Source organism: Cervus canadensis, chromosome 20, assembly GCF_019320065.1.
Source record: "Cervus canadensis isolate Bull #8, Minnesota chromosome 20, ASM1932006v1, whole genome shotgun sequence".
Classification (NCBI taxonomy): domain Eukaryota; kingdom Metazoa; phylum Chordata; class Mammalia; order Artiodactyla; family Cervidae; genus Cervus; species Cervus canadensis.
Genome location: NC_057405.1, coordinates 59487877 through 59503563, shown reverse-complemented (window position 1 = coordinate 59503563; position 15687 = coordinate 59487877). Strand labels below are relative to the sequence as shown.

The 15687-nt window shown below is 33.7% G+C and overlaps 1 protein-coding gene across 3 annotated transcripts in view; it reads left to right on the top strand.

Moving 5' to 3' along the window:
* REV3L (REV3 like, DNA directed polymerase zeta catalytic subunit) overlaps positions 1–15687 on the top strand; it is a 174829-nt gene that overhangs the window by 109684 nt on the left and 49458 nt on the right. For all 3 annotated transcript variants that reach the window (XM_043439689.1, XM_043439688.1, XM_043439690.1), the window contains 5 exons: positions 1136–1215; positions 2517–2642; positions 6500–6692; positions 8509–8620; positions 14564–14679. In XM_043439689.1, the coding sequence (XP_043295624.1) occupies positions 1136–1215; positions 2517–2642; positions 6500–6692; positions 8509–8620; positions 14564–14679 (627 nt within the window). The remainder of the gene's footprint in view (positions 1–1135; positions 1216–2516; positions 2643–6499; positions 6693–8508; positions 8621–14563; positions 14680–15687) is intronic.

The following is a 15687-nucleotide window of genomic DNA, read 5'->3' as shown; positions in this document are numbered from 1 at the left end:
GTTTCTTCCTACTTGCTTCCCTTTGAAGTGTACCTCACATTCTCAGTTATTATCTAAATATTGTAGTTTATTAAGGCTTAGCCTTCAGCTTTCTTTACTCTGTGTTCTCTCCCTCAATGACCTAGTTCCTGCCCACAGAATTGATAATTCACAAATTTAAATTTCCAGTTCAGAATTCTCTTTTAAGCTTCAGAACACTATATCCAGCTACCTTTGGCATTTCTACTTGAATGCTCAGAAGCACCACAAGGTCAGTATTTTTTAATCTTAGTTTATGATCTCATTGCATCCATTCACTACCAATCACCTAGCACGCTTTATACACACACATACATGCCCACACATTGAAAACTATTCCTTATTTGAATGGCCAGTACCACCAGTTCTTCTGTCACTGAGATACGCAGGTCAGAAATAGTGGTCTTATTTATAATATCACCTGATTCCCTCACTGCCCATCCTGTGGTTTTCACACTTCTTTGTTTCCTAAATTACCCAAAACTCTCTAACTCTGTCTCTGGTACTACCAAGCCCTCATTTCTCACCTGGGCTTCTACCCTAGCCTTCTTATTCACCCTTAACAATTTCCAGTTTTTTTGTTTGGTAATCAGGGAAAATTCTCACTCTTTTCCTAGTTAATTTCTATTCTTTCTTTGGATTTTAGCTCAAAAAAGCCCTCCTAATTCCCTGACTAGATAAAATTTCTCAATTATCTTCTGCTTTCTTGTACTTACCCTAGTTAAATTTTACTTTTCTATATGTATTTGATCAATGTCTGATTCTCTCTCTAGACCTCACGAGGGTACAAGATTATTTTTTTCTTCATATATACTTGATAAATCAGTGAATGGATTAAATGATTCCCTAGGGTAATAACTGAGGAATAAAATTCAACAACTAATTTCTAAATGTTTTTATTTTTAATAGTACAAATATTAAAAGTTATTTTAGTGTGGGAATCACAGGTTTGAATCAATTTCATTTTTAAATTGTGTAATCTTTGTGAAGAATTTATAGGACAATACTCGTGAATGGTATCTGAGAGTTGGAACAACAAAAATTAAAAAAAAGAAAAAACACACACAGAAGCAGGCAACGTTGATTTGTATGTTAAATATAAAATTTCTTTCTGCAGAACCAAAAACCCAGAAATTGAGTCATAAGAAAGGAGGTAATACTGACGCTCTTAGAAGAGTACTCTTAACACAAGCAAAGGTAACTATGCTAAACGTATTTAAAGATCAGTGGAAGATCCATTCTTATTCTTGGATTTCAGTTAGATAATTGATAACTTTGTGTCTCAGTTTTTTAATAATTTTATTATATTTTTGCATCATTTATTTACATGTCTTTGAGACAACAAGAAATTGCCTAATTAAAAAAATTTTTTTTTGTTGTTGGGATCTAAAAGATTCTTATATGTAAATACAAATATTACAGAGAAAGTGAATATGATAGCCAAAATGTGGATTATGAGGATACAAATACATTAACTGATTACTGGCAAAATCAGAACAGTCCAATGACAGCAGAGCTCAAGTAAGTGATTTTTGATCCCACCAAAAGTATATCCTTTTTCTTGGTTTATTACTTTTTTCTCAAATATAGCATTATTGATTTTTCAGTTCATTTTACTAAGTATCAAAGGAAAGCAACATTATTTATTACCAAAACTCTGAAAAATCATAAATGTCTTTATTCAAATACTGAAAATTGTTGTAATACTTAACTGGAAATACATGGTTATGTGAAAAAAGTATTCATTAGACATGTATCCTTAGAAATATATGATAGAGATCACTTCTGTATTGACCACTTCTTGTAAATATCATTAACTACATAAAATATATTTTAGTATTTCTATTTTGAGATTACAAATGCTTTTTAAAACTATCATTTTAAAATCAGTATTGAATTAAAAGTCATATATTAAAAACAAGTATGAGTGTACGATGAACATAAATCAACACTTTCAGGAAAATTATGAATGGATTTGGAAATCAGAATATATATATATATATTTTAATAGATTCTATTCTTTCTAACCCCTTGAAAATTATGCTTTAGTTTATCTTTCAGATACATGTTGTATTAGGGTAAAATACAAACCCACAATTTTAAATCTTTTATACATTTTAGCCAGACTACTTGCAAATATATTGTTTGCTTGCTTGTCATGTTTCCAAGAAAGGTCAAGATAAATGTCCATGTGGTACAAATGTCAACTCTCTACAAAGCTATTATTTTCAATATTTGGGGTTTGTAAACTCAAGAATCAATATATGGTTGACTTAGATTATATCAGATATTTCTACATATACCAGGTGTGGTATCTTGAGTTACTAGCCTGAAAAAAATGCAAATAAAATACTTAAGTTTCTTCTTTTATTTAAGGAGATGGTACTAGTTTATCATATTACTGAATGCATAAAGTTATCTAAGCAGAAATAAGTAATCAAAAGAAAGGAAATGATTGCTCATTATTTTTTTCTGGCTCTGTGTGTTTTTTTTAATAGAATCAATTTGCAGCAGTAAATACCCCAAAGAAAGAAACTTCTCAGATTGATGGACCATCCTTAAACAATACTTACGGTTTCAAAGTCAGCATACAAAACTTACAGGAGGCGAAAGCTTTACATGAGGTAAAACTGCAACAGTAAGGACACATATACACTATATACCTTTAGTATGTTTTATTCTATGGTACAAGTACAGAAATTTTTTACAGGGAGAGGACTAAATTGAATTCTATACCTATTCGTCTTTATCTTGTTCTTATTATCCTTACTATTTTATGTATTTATATGAAACAGAGAAACTTTTAAAGTAGTCATCAGTTATTGAGACTGCTTTGTGGTTTCACAGTTTTCTCAAACCTTATACCTGAAGTTTTTAAAAAGAAGCTAAAATTTAGAAAACGTTTCTCTGCCATTTGAAACTCTGTATATTACTCTGGGATTGTTATATTACCATGTTATATCACATCCCAAATGTGATACCTACTTGTATTTTCTGTTTGGTTGATTTAGTGGATTATTGCTTGTACAATTCATTTGTTCATGTAATCTTTATAACCCAGTTATCTTCACAACACAAACCATATGCAGAGACTAGGAAGCTATCTTGAAAAAAATGTACATTCTTACTGGAGAATATTTATGAATGGCTCACTGTAAATTTATATTCACCATTAATTTATCTGTCTTTACTATAAATATTTCTGTAAAGAAGACAACTCAAAACATGTCTGATTGGCAAGGAGGTGAAATTAGAATATATTTTCATTGTTTATATGTGTGCTGTCAGAATGGTAGCTACTAACATCTTGGTTATTGAGAATTTTAAGTTTGGCTTACATATCTAGGAATTAAATTTTAGATTTCTTTTAATTTTAAGTAATTTATTTCCGTTACAACTTCTGCAGCCTCACTGAGATGTGCCATAAATGTAAAATGCATACTGATTTCAAAGACTTAATAGGAAAAAAAATATGAAATACCTTATTAGTAATTTTTTATATTGATTACATGTTGAATGGGTAGTTTTGATACATTAAGTGAAAATATTTTAAAATTAGTTTAACCTATTCTTACCTTTTTTTAATGTGAGTACTGAAAAATTTTAAATTATGAATGTGACTTTCATATTTCTTTTGGTCAGTACTGGTTTATACAGTTGTTTTATGTCTTTGCCCTTATAGCAGAGAATATGATTTTTTTGGTTGGGTTTTTGGTTTCCAGTAGGTTCTGTCTTCTGAGAATTAGATGAGTTGACTAAGAAAAATTTAAATATTGTCTTCATTTTTACCCTAACTTTGATCTAAGATTTTTACTTTTTTAGAATTAGATCAGGACTGTCTTGTCTCCCTAATAGTTTATTTGCACATTTCTTCATTCAGCAGCATTCATTTAGTTCCTGTTTTATAGCTGATCCTATACTATCCCCTGAAGCTCAGATATATTAAGTAACAAGCTCAGGAATGTTTATCTTATCAAGTACACACCCAAAATTCAAAAATTAAAGAAAATATTTTGTAAAAAGTATTTATCAAAGCAAATGTGATAGACCTTAACAAAAAGACTTGTTGCATTTGATTTTTTTGTTATTATCTGAAAAACATATTTTCCTTCTTATACTGTTGTTTTATTCTATGTAACCCTATTTCAGAATCTTGGGCCTTCTTGAAGTTAAAATCTCTTTGAAGGTCTGGCAAGTTGCTCATAGCTTCCTCACACGCTTTTTGCATCTCAAGGCACAGTCCAAATCGCCGCCTGGTGGTCAGATAGGGAATGCACACACAAAAAAACCTAATGTACTGTATTCCTTTTACTAGGAAATTGTGCTCCAAGCATTTTTCCTGTTTTACATTACCCTGATCTGATTTCTCTCTCTCTCTTCTACACATAAAGTACTCAGTGCGGAAAAAGAAGTTTGTATTCCCTTTTCTTACCCCCTTCTTTACTGATCACACTCAGTAAATCTCTTTCCATCTCATCATTCCATATGTTGGCTTAAAAAAAATACCCCTAAGAACTATAATGCATTTTATATTGAGGAGTGAAAAGGCAGAACTGGAATGTGAAATTTGGCCTGGTGTATAAATAAATCAGCCTCCAGAACTCTTTTGGCCCGAAATTGTCTTCAGTCTTCTCCACAGTTTTTCCACATGTTCCTTCTTTTCTCATTAAACTGATTTTTTGTTTTGTTTAGGTTTAGGGAGAAGGTTTCCATTTCACAATTTTTGGAGATTTGTTTTATTCCATATGCCTATACATGCATAATTAATGTTCTTTATATTTAAAAAAGTACTTAATAACAAATTTACTGATGAATGCATGCACTATTACATGTACATGGTAAAGAAACTTCCAAGACAAAAATATTTACATTGAAAAGTAAGCTTCTCTCCCACCTGAATTCCCTTCCCCAAAACAATAAACAGTTTTGTGTTTTTTGTCTCTTTGCAGACATTTTCTATGCATGTGCTTAGTATATTACACTCATTTATTCCATTTTATCACTGTATTATGGTGATCTTTCCATATTAGGAGATAGAGATCTGGCTCATTCTTTTCAAAATGTTAAAGGTTACAGAGTATTCATTCTGTGTAGCATTGATGTATGCCACCTAATTTATTGGCAGTAACCAGTTCCAAACTGATAGAGATTTAGGTTTTTAGTCATTTATAACTTATAAAAACTGAAAATAGTATCATCCTAGTAAACATCTTTGTACAATTTGTGCATATATTTTGGCTACATACATAGTATATCTTCTGGATACATTCTCAAGAGTAGGAACGCTAGATTGAAGGACATGTCTTGTTTTTAATGGAAATAATTGATTTACAATATTATATGTTTCAGGTATATAGTGATTCAGTATTTTTATAGATTGTACTCCATTTAAAGTTATTATAAAATAATCGCTGTATTTCCTTGTGCTTACAATATATCCTTGTTGCTTATTTATTTTATACATAATATTTTGTATCTGTTAATCCTCTATCCTGTCATGACTTTCCCCCCTTCTCTTCCCAGGGGTAACCACTAATTTGTTCTGTCCTTATAAAATTTTGATTGATACTATTTAGTTGTCCTCCAGAGATATCCATTAAATTCTACTCCCATCGCTAAGGAGAATTTCTGCATTTACATTTCTTTAACAGATGGCATGCACGATAAATACAAAATATAGATCCTTTATTGAACTAAGGTGACCTGAATAATTGCAGTATTGTAACAGTAGTCTCCTATTTTCCATTGCCAGATATATGTATAACACTGGTACAGTAATGGCTATAATTCCAGCTGTAATCATGAATCCAATCTATATCTTTTTTTCTTATCCAGAGTTTATTCTTAACTCTGTCTTAGAGAACTAAGTAAGGATTACTGTTAAAGAGTTTTTATTAGCATAGGAAATTAAGTGTAAAAAGCAAAAATAATACGTTTTTTGGATTATATGTCAAAGAGAAAATGTGCGTGTTCAAAAACCTGGCTGTTGTATAGTTGACATCTTACAATTCTTACAATTTTTTTTTTTTAGGAAAAACTTTAAAAAATTGCCTGTTATATATGAAAGTCTAAGTAATTTTCAGACAATAAATAAGTAGGAGTTTCAGACTAAAAAACAGAACTCTTTTGAGTTTAAAGTACAGGTAGAACAACAGTTAACTGGATAGAAAGTAACAGACTTTGGTTTGAATGTACAACCTTTTGGCCTAGTCATTCTTTCTCAAATAGAAATTGAGAAAATTGAGAGGCACTGCATGTACTCTAGGGAGAGTTTTTAAAAGAAAAACATGAATTGATTTAATCTGATCTTAGAACTAAAAACCTAGTTTTAATTTGTGGAATGTTAAATTGTGACTGTGTCCTATATAGTCATTTTTCTGTAATTTTCCATATGTATTTCCTCAGAGCCTTAGTGAAATATACTACTTTCAGCTTGTCTCAAAAAAATGCTTAAAACCATGGTATTTATTTCCTTTTATAGATACAGAATCTTACCCTAATCAGTGTGGAATTACATGCTCGAACTAGACGAGACTTAGAACCAGATCCTGAATTTGACCCAATCTGTGCTCTGTTCTACTGCATCTCATCTGACACTCCACTGCCGGATACAGACAAAACAGAACTCACAGGTGTAATCGTGATTGATAAAGACAAGACAGTATCTAGTCAAGGTATTGGTCATTTTTATTAATTTTATACCTACATACCCCAGGAAGTATGTAGGTTCCCTGGTGTCTCAGACGGTAAAGATTCCTGGGTCGGGAAGATTCCCTGGAGAAGGGAATGCCTACGCACTCCAGTATTCTTGCCTGGAGAATTCCATGGACCGAGGAGCCTGGCGGGCTACAGTCCAGGGGGTCCCAAAAAGTTGGATATGACTGAGAGACTAACACTTTCTTTCACCCTGGGAAGAACCTTTTATTGGGGCAGTTTCTGTGCTCAGAGTCTAAACCAAACAAGCATAAAGAACCCCTCTCTACCTTATGGTTAGGAATTCCCTCAAATAGTACTGTTTTGTTGATTATGCATCCATGAGTTTCCTACCATGCACATCTTCTAATCTGTTATTGTATCAGATTAAAGTAACTGATTCCCTAGTGTTAAAGAGAACTTTCAAAACCAGGATACAGTCACCTTGGCTTTGATGTATATTGTTTTAGCTATTGCTGTATTCAGTTTGCCAGTTATATTAGGATGCTTGCACCTATGTTCATGAGGAAGACTGGCATTTAATTTTCATTTCTTACATTGTGCTCATAAAACTTTGGTAAGAAAGCTTTGCTAGCCTTAAAAAAAAACCTCTCTAAATGTTTGCTGAGGTGGGAGTAGGAAGTGTTGTATATAATTTTGTCTTAGATTCATTATTCTTGAATTATTGTTAGAAGTCAGAAGCAGTACAATATAAAGAGCTTAATAAAATTTCCAATTAGCATGTCTAATTTGATCTAAATATTATATGAAATACTAATTGTTAATGTTGAATTCAAATGATTGTGTATCTATAGGTTGGGTGGACAGTCTTCCTTATATATACATGCTGGTATTTTGCTGCTAATACAGAGTTTTTCTTTGCTTTAAGAAGTTAAGTTATGGACTTTCCTGGTGGTCCAGTGATTAAGACTCCACCCTTCCAGTGCAGGGAGTACAGGTTCGATCCCTGGTCAAGGAACTAAGATACCACATGCCTTGCAGTGTGGCCAAAAATATTTTTTAAAAATTTAAAAGTTACTACTATAAGGTAATGGTTTGCAAACTACTTAAGGTATATTCCAATTTTATTGATATTTCTTCATAAATACATATACTTTAAGTTCAGAGGTTCTTCATATAGGATACCACATAAGGCATTTTATAAAATACCAAGTGTTCTTTGGCAATTTTAAATAGTAATATCTGAATTCAGTCAATTGAGGAGGAAGCTTTAACAGAACAAAACTGTTCAGGAATTTGCAGTTTAATCAGTGATATGCTTGAGCTGGCTTCTACCAGCTCATGAGCCAATTGCTAAATTTTCATGAATTTTTTGAAGTAGTTGATGTCACATTGGTAGTTTGAATTTAGCCATGGTCAGAATTTCTCATGTCTTAGAAATAAGCAAGCAGTACAAATCGGGGCTTTCTTTTTTCCCCCTATGGAGAGGTGCTTGTAAATATTCTCCAGCATACCACTAATTAAAATATTCTCTACTAAGCAAAGCTCTTCCTATAAAAAGAAATAAAGTAATAAAATTTCTTTTTGGGTGACATTTTGTTATCTAGGGAATTTTGTCAATGTAGACTTCAGGAAAATAGCTGAAAATATAAAATTTGAATTTTCAGTTGCATATTTTACTAGAAAACCTTTAAGAAAACTTTCAGGAAACAATTATGTGTTTACTTTGGGGAAGCTGTCTTATTTTAAAGTATTCTAGTTGTGTAATTTTACTCAAAAGTAAGATACTACTACTTAACACAATTATATATAATAAACATTTTATTTATTTCTTAGATATCAGATATCAGACCCCATTACTTATTAGATCTGGAATCACAGGACTAGAAGTTACCTATGCTGCTGATGAGAAGGCACTTTTTCAAGAAATTGCAAATATAATTAAGAGGTATTGTTTTTATTTCCGATTTTTCCAGCTTTTGTTCCAGTCCTTTTGTGCTATTGCTGAGTAATGTAGGTGAAGGTAAAAAAGAGAAAGTGAGTCCCTTCCTGTGGCCCTTGAAAGAAAAGTTATTCTGGAAAGGATTTTGCTCTCATCTCCAATCACCGTCATCAGTTCCATCAGATTAGGGATTAAAAAAAAGAATATTCCATTCTCAGGATTGAGGGGCTGGTGAAAGACAAATACTAGCTTAGCTTCTAACGTTTTCCAGTTAGATTTTAGCATTTTTCTGTGGTGATGAAATAACAACTTAACTATAAAGTTAAATTGTATCATTGATTAAATAGGGTTCTGCCCTAGGAACCACCATTTCAATACCTTTTTACTTCTTTTTTTTTTTAGAAAATGTTTTCTGAATTCTAAACAAATCCATATTTCCAAGAACTTTGGATTATACTCTGTTCATAAATCTAGGACTATCTGGTACATACCCTTTTGTGTACATAATTTCTTAAAAATCTCTTTTGACCATTTGATGTTGGCTTTGATGCTTGATAGTAGAATCTTGTCAAAATTTATGAAAAAGATGTTTTACAAAAGCTGTTTTAATTTAAAAATAAAACAAGTGTATCTCTTTTGCATCTTCTCAAGAGTATAACTCTCAGTGGCCATGTGTTTCACTTTTCTAGAAACTTAAAACTTCTGCCTGTTGCTAAGTTTAGGTTTTTAAATGCCTAAAAGCAGGCTGGAAAATACTCTTTGGATTCTGATGTATGGATAAAAGCTGTCCTTGAGCATGTTGTTACAATCAACCCTTTCTGTTTTGCTTTGGAGAACTTTTTCCTATAAAAGTGAGATGATATACTGTATTAAAGATCAGTGATGATATTTTACTGACTCAACATCTGATTGAATCCCAAATGGATTAACACAAACCATTTTGAAAATTAGAACCTAGAAGGGTATGATGAGGTAGGAAGGAGGTTCAAGATATATGGGACATATGTATACCTATGGCTGATCCATGTTGCTGTATGGCAGAAACTAACACAATATTGTAAACCAATTATCCTTCAATTAAAAAGAATCTTTTAAGAAAGAAAATTAGAACACCAGAAAATATTTTCAAAGAAACAAAGTTAGATGTCAGAGCCTCAAAGAAAAAAAAATGATATGCTACTCCCCACCACTCTAGGGAGGAAAAAAGAGGAATGTATTTTTACTATTTATAGTACTGGTGACTGGATGGATTCCCATCCATCTGAGTCTTACCATTGTCAGTGCTATCTTTTATCTTCTCACACAGCTTGTCAACATGTCAGGTACTTTCGGTGCTCACACTGCAAGCAGCTTAGCAAAAGGAACATGTAAGAGTTTTGGTCAAATACCATTTTATGGGCCAGTGCATATCCAATAATGTCCCTGGGCTTTGTAGGCTTGTGTTCTCCTTGTTAGGTATATTCCTAGCAATAGGATTCACCTGCCAACATTGAGAATCTTGTCAGTCATTTGCAAGTGTAGTAACTTTCTTAAATGTCCGTAACATGAATTATACTAGTTGTTAAGAAAAGTGCAGTAAAGAAAATAAAATTAACTTCTGGTTCTTACTCTACATCACATGGCTACTAGAAAGAGAAGAAGAAGAGTTAAATATTAGCATTTCAGTTCTGTAATGTTGTTTATGTATTACTCCAAACAACTCCCTAAAAGGTTATTTCCTTCTTAAACCTCATTTGTTGAGTACCTACTTAACACAGGCTTTGCTAAGAGCATAGGCTTGGGACTCAGCCATCTCTGTCTTTTTGTCTTTGTCTTGAGCCAGTTACTTATCTCTCTAAACTTTAATTTCCACATCTATAAAATGGGTAATAGGTATTAGAATTAAGTGCAATAAAGCACATAAAACTCTTAGCCTGGTCAATACTTAAATATTAACTCTGTAAAATACAGTGCTAGGTGCTGAATATAAAACTGAATTAAATACAGATGGATAGTCTCAGAGATTTATTGTCTTTATTTTTTCATTCTTAATATTTACTTCCTCAGGTGGCCAACATGTAAAGTCATGTAAATTACTATTAAAAAAGTAAAACCAGATCCATTATGTTCTTGTCACAGCCATTTTTTATCTTTCTCTGTTTCCTTGAACTTACACATTTCCCCAGCCTCCCTAACTTAAGTTTTGAGTCCTACCTGTCTCTTTTTCCCTTGTCAATGCATTAGTCCCTCCTATCCATTTAGCCTCAGAATTAGTTTTCAAGATCGTTCCTTCTCCTCTCCCCATGCTTGTGGCCACTCCCTAAGTTAGAGCCCTTTCACCTGTCATCTGTACAGGTCTTAGTGTTACCTACAATATAAGTTGTGAAGCAGCTTTTTTCTGCCTAAGCAAATAAAATCATTTTCATGATTCTGGTGCTTCCATTTTCTCCACAATTTTGTTCTTCACTACTAATTGCATTTACTCAACCTTGTTCTTTCTATAACTTTCAGAAACCTAGTAGAGTGAATAAAATTTACAAAAATTAAAGAACAAGTCACCAAGATTTTGTTACTGTCACCAAATGTTTTCACAGAAGAAATATGGAATCCTTGGAACTTTGAACTTGAAACAGATATCTTATCAGCTTTGAGAGTCTTGTAAGACTGAACAACCTCTGGGTCAAAAAATAAATACACATGATAGATCTGAAAATGTTGAAAAGACACAGGTTTTCTGAAAGAGCCAAATCTTTAATAAATCTATTAAGAGAAGCATTAATGGTAACTTATTTTTTTCAGCAGTCATTTCTGAGCAGTAGTAGTTTACAAGAGACACTTGTTAATTGAGAAAAAATTTTCATAGCTATCAAAAAATAAGTGTATTTAAACAATCTATTAACTATTTACCACAACAGAGCAAGTTGCTGATTGGAAAGATAATTCTTACAATAATAAGATGTTACATGAGTGAAAGAAACTCAGATGAAGATATTGGAAGAACTGTCTAACAGTTATAACAGAAGAGCTCTGTAGTAATTTGGCGTCCTCTTCATGTTGTACCCATGCTTAGACATGTATATGATAGATACTCCAGCAGCCTTCTAAAGTCTTCTCTTAAATTCAGAATGCTTGTCATAGTTCAGTCGCTAAGTCATGTCTGACTCTTTGCAACCCCATGGACTGCAGCATGCCAGTCTGCTCTATCCTCCATTGTCTCCCAGAGTTTGCTCATATTCATGTCCATTGAGTCAGTGATGCTATCTAACCATCTCATCCTCTGCCATCCCCTTCTCCTATTGCCTTCAGTCTTTCCCAGCATCAGGGTTTTTTCCAATGAGTCGGCTCTTCACATCAGGTAGCCAAAGTATTGGGGCTTCAGCAGTAGCCCTCCCAGTGAATGTTCAGGGTTGATGTCCTTTAGGATTGACTGGTTTGATCTCCAATAGTATGAAAAGTTCAGAGTTAACTGTGACCAAATTGCAATGCCTGTTCTAAATGAGAAGTATTAAAGATATCAGCCACAGGTTCTTTTGTGTGTGTATGGGAATCCTTCACATCTCCTATCCTTGATGATCTTTCGAGACACTTAACACTTCTGCCCAAGTTTTTCAAGTTTAGACATTATATAGTTTTACAGGGAGATGCAGTTGTCACACAGCTAGTTCATCTTTGCTCTGAGGAGAGATTGACATTAATGGAGGAGTTGATGAAGTTGCTATCAACAAAAAGATGTGTTAAGAATCTGGATATTTTAGAAGACTAGTGAGCAGGAATAGTGTTGGGAGACTCTTTTTTTAAGGTTCTAGGACCTTTCTGGACTTCTTTTAAAGAATCAGTCTACACTTAACCTCTGATCTCTGAGTCTGAGTCTTGGCCACATTGTTGCATAATGCTTTGCTTTCTTTAGCTTCTCCACACTTATGTTGTAATCCCACTCTGTTCCAGAATTACCAGCAGCATGGCACTTTCTACCAAGAAAACACTTTTATAGGTTGGGGAAAAGATCCATTTGGCTATTGTATTACATTTATAAGTTTTATTAAGTGGTTTTCTCAGAAATTTCTGTCCTTTTTATATAGAGGAAAGCATATATGTTATCTGTTTCTCCTAACAACTTTGAAGGCTACTTTGTAAGTCTGTAGTGTAACAATGGATCAAAAGCAGATCACCAGATATTGAAATTTACATTAGGGAATGTATTTTGTAGGACCCTTAATAGGAAAAATGAAAAGAATAATACTGCAGAGGTTCGAACCTAGTTCTTTTGACGTCAGCCACTAAATCCTTCAGGATTAAAAATAAGGAGACATTTATGTGATACTCTTATTTTTGTGGTCAAAGTACAAACTAAGGCAATTAAATACCCTTTTAAAGAAAATAGCTATGGAAGAATGACAGAATATTAGAAAATGGTTCTAAACATAGATCCGGTCTGTCCATGATGCATTGAAGTACCATAGATCTGATCTGTGCCACAATTGCAGAGTAGCCAGATATTGCTTACATTAGTAGACTGAGATAATCTTATACTATAGATGTTGGATGATACTTCAAGTGTTAAGTGATATAATCTGGGCAGGTTGGTCATTCCATAATTCAGAATGACTTTAAAGACAGTTATGTGAAACCCAACTTTACACATTTTTGTGATCTTTCACTCTGCTTTTTGGCTTTTATAAATACTAATACAATAGTATTAGTATTACCAGGGTCTTCCCTGGTAGCTTAGCTGGTAAAGAATCTGCCTGCAATGCAGGAGACCCTAGTTTGATACCTGTGTCGGAAAGTTCCCCTGGAGAAGGGATATGCTACCCACTCCAGTATTCTTGGGCTTCGCTGGTGGCTCAGACAATAAAGAATCCTCCTGCAATGCAGGAGACCTGGCTCCAGTCCCTGGGTTGGGAAGATCCCCTGGAGGAGGGCATGGCAGCCCACTCCAGTATTCTTGCCTGGAGAATCCCACGGAACAGAGGAGCCTGGTGGGATACAGTCCATGGGGTCGCAAAGAGTCAGACATGACTAAATGACTAAGCCCAGCACAGTACAACGATCAAAGTAATTTAGAACTTCTCATTTGATAGCATTGCAGTATTTTTTGCTCAAAAGTTTTTGTTCTCCACTAAGACTGTAATCAGTTCTTGTCTTGCCCACACAGTTTTCCTATGAAAGTAAATCTTCATGCTATTCTCCTGTGTTCTGTAATCAAACTTTTTTTATGGTGGTTACTGTGAAAGTCCTCAGAAGAAGTACTCCTTCTGAGTTAGATGCAGATTGTCAGGTCAGTTCTACCAGTGCAACCATATGACCACAGTGAGCACATTTTTTGCCTAGTTTTTGGTGTTTAGCTTCCCCACATTAATCTCACCCCTATTAATATTTCATCCTTCCATTAAACTAAGTCACCTTCCTCTTAAGTTTAGAGGCAAACTTGTCATTGTTGAGGCCTTTCTTTATGTGAGGACCAAGTCTTTACTAAAATTGGAGGGAAAAGGAAGAAGTTTCCATTTTCTTTCTCAGCATTACAACTGTTTAAGCATAGTAGAGCATAGAGGGGTAGAAAGTGACAACAGAATGACCCGGGATATCATTTTCAAAATACAGTATCCACACATGCCTTCATACTTCACCCCATCCCTACCCACATTATATCTCAACTTTACCCTCATTCATGCATTTCACTGGTAATGCTTGCCTCCCTCCCCAATTTTTAGCAGCCTCTTTGCCAAGTTATATCAAGTCAACACCTAATCCCTAATCCAAGTAGAAACTACTTTTGCTTTACAAAAGTAGCTTTAAACTTAGAACTCTAAATGCCCCATTCCTTCCTATATAGAAATTCTATAGGTAAACACTATATCACCTTTTCCCACCTGAGAAATATAATAAAAAATAGATTTTTAATTTTGTAATTTGTTTAATGAAGAAGCAGTTCCTCTGGTTAAAGGTTTAATTTTTTCATTTCTTCTTCAGGTATGATCCTGATATTCTTCTGGGATATGAGATTCAGATGCATTCCTGGGGTTACCTCTTACAGAGGGCTGCTGCGCTAAGTGTCGACTTATGCCAGATGATCTCTCGGGTTCCAGGTAGGACACACTGTGAATGTTTTTTTGTTTAGCTACAGGACAAATTACGAATAAATAAAGACAAGATGATTGTTTTAGGCTAATTTTTAATACTAAATTGTGTAAGTTCTAGATATTATCATAACTCCATTTTATAAAAATTTGAAAATCAAGAAAAGTGAAAGAAAAATGCTGTAATCACTGCTGTAGATACCGTTAGTATATCTGTTGTTTATTTTCCTTTCAGTCATTTTTCATATACATAACATAGGTCGTTAGGGCTTCTCTACTGGCTCAATGATTAAGAATCTGCGTGCCAGTGCAGGCAACGTGGGTTCGATTCCTGGGTTAGGAAGATCCCCTGGAGAAGGAAACGGCAACTTGCTCCAGTATTCTTTTCCTGGGAAATCCCATGGACAGGGAAGCCTGGCGGGCTACAGTTCATGGGGTCACAAAAGAGTGGGACACGATTTAGTGCCTAAAAAACAAACAACAACAAAAATACAGGTCTTTATTTTTTTAATGTAGCTTTAATCACACATATATCCCATTTTTACCCAGCATTTTAACATAAGTATTTTTCTGCTTTATGAGATAGTCTCTATAATCATTATGAAGTACAAAATATTTCTTTGACTTGGCATACCATAATTTTATTTTATTTGTCTGTTTCTATGTTTTAGCTATTTGGTGAGGAAGGAGGAGATGGTAGAGAAACACTAACTGTTGTTTTTTTGGGGGGGTGTCATGCTAAAAAAAATTACATGAATTTTGAAGTCTATTCCTCAAAAGTGTTATTCTAATTGAAGAGGGAGACAATAATAACATTTATACCAAAATTAGTTTTTTTCAAAGCATTTTTTAAATTATGTTTTCTTTATAGTTACCAAATTTTTAATAACTTTGTTTTAAAGCCCCCTCTCCCCCGCCTATAAGACTGACTAGGACAAAGTAGCATATAGTTCAAGAGGCTTAAAGGTCAAATACAAAATTAGTAAAACCAATCAAGATACCTCCTGAAAGGGGTTA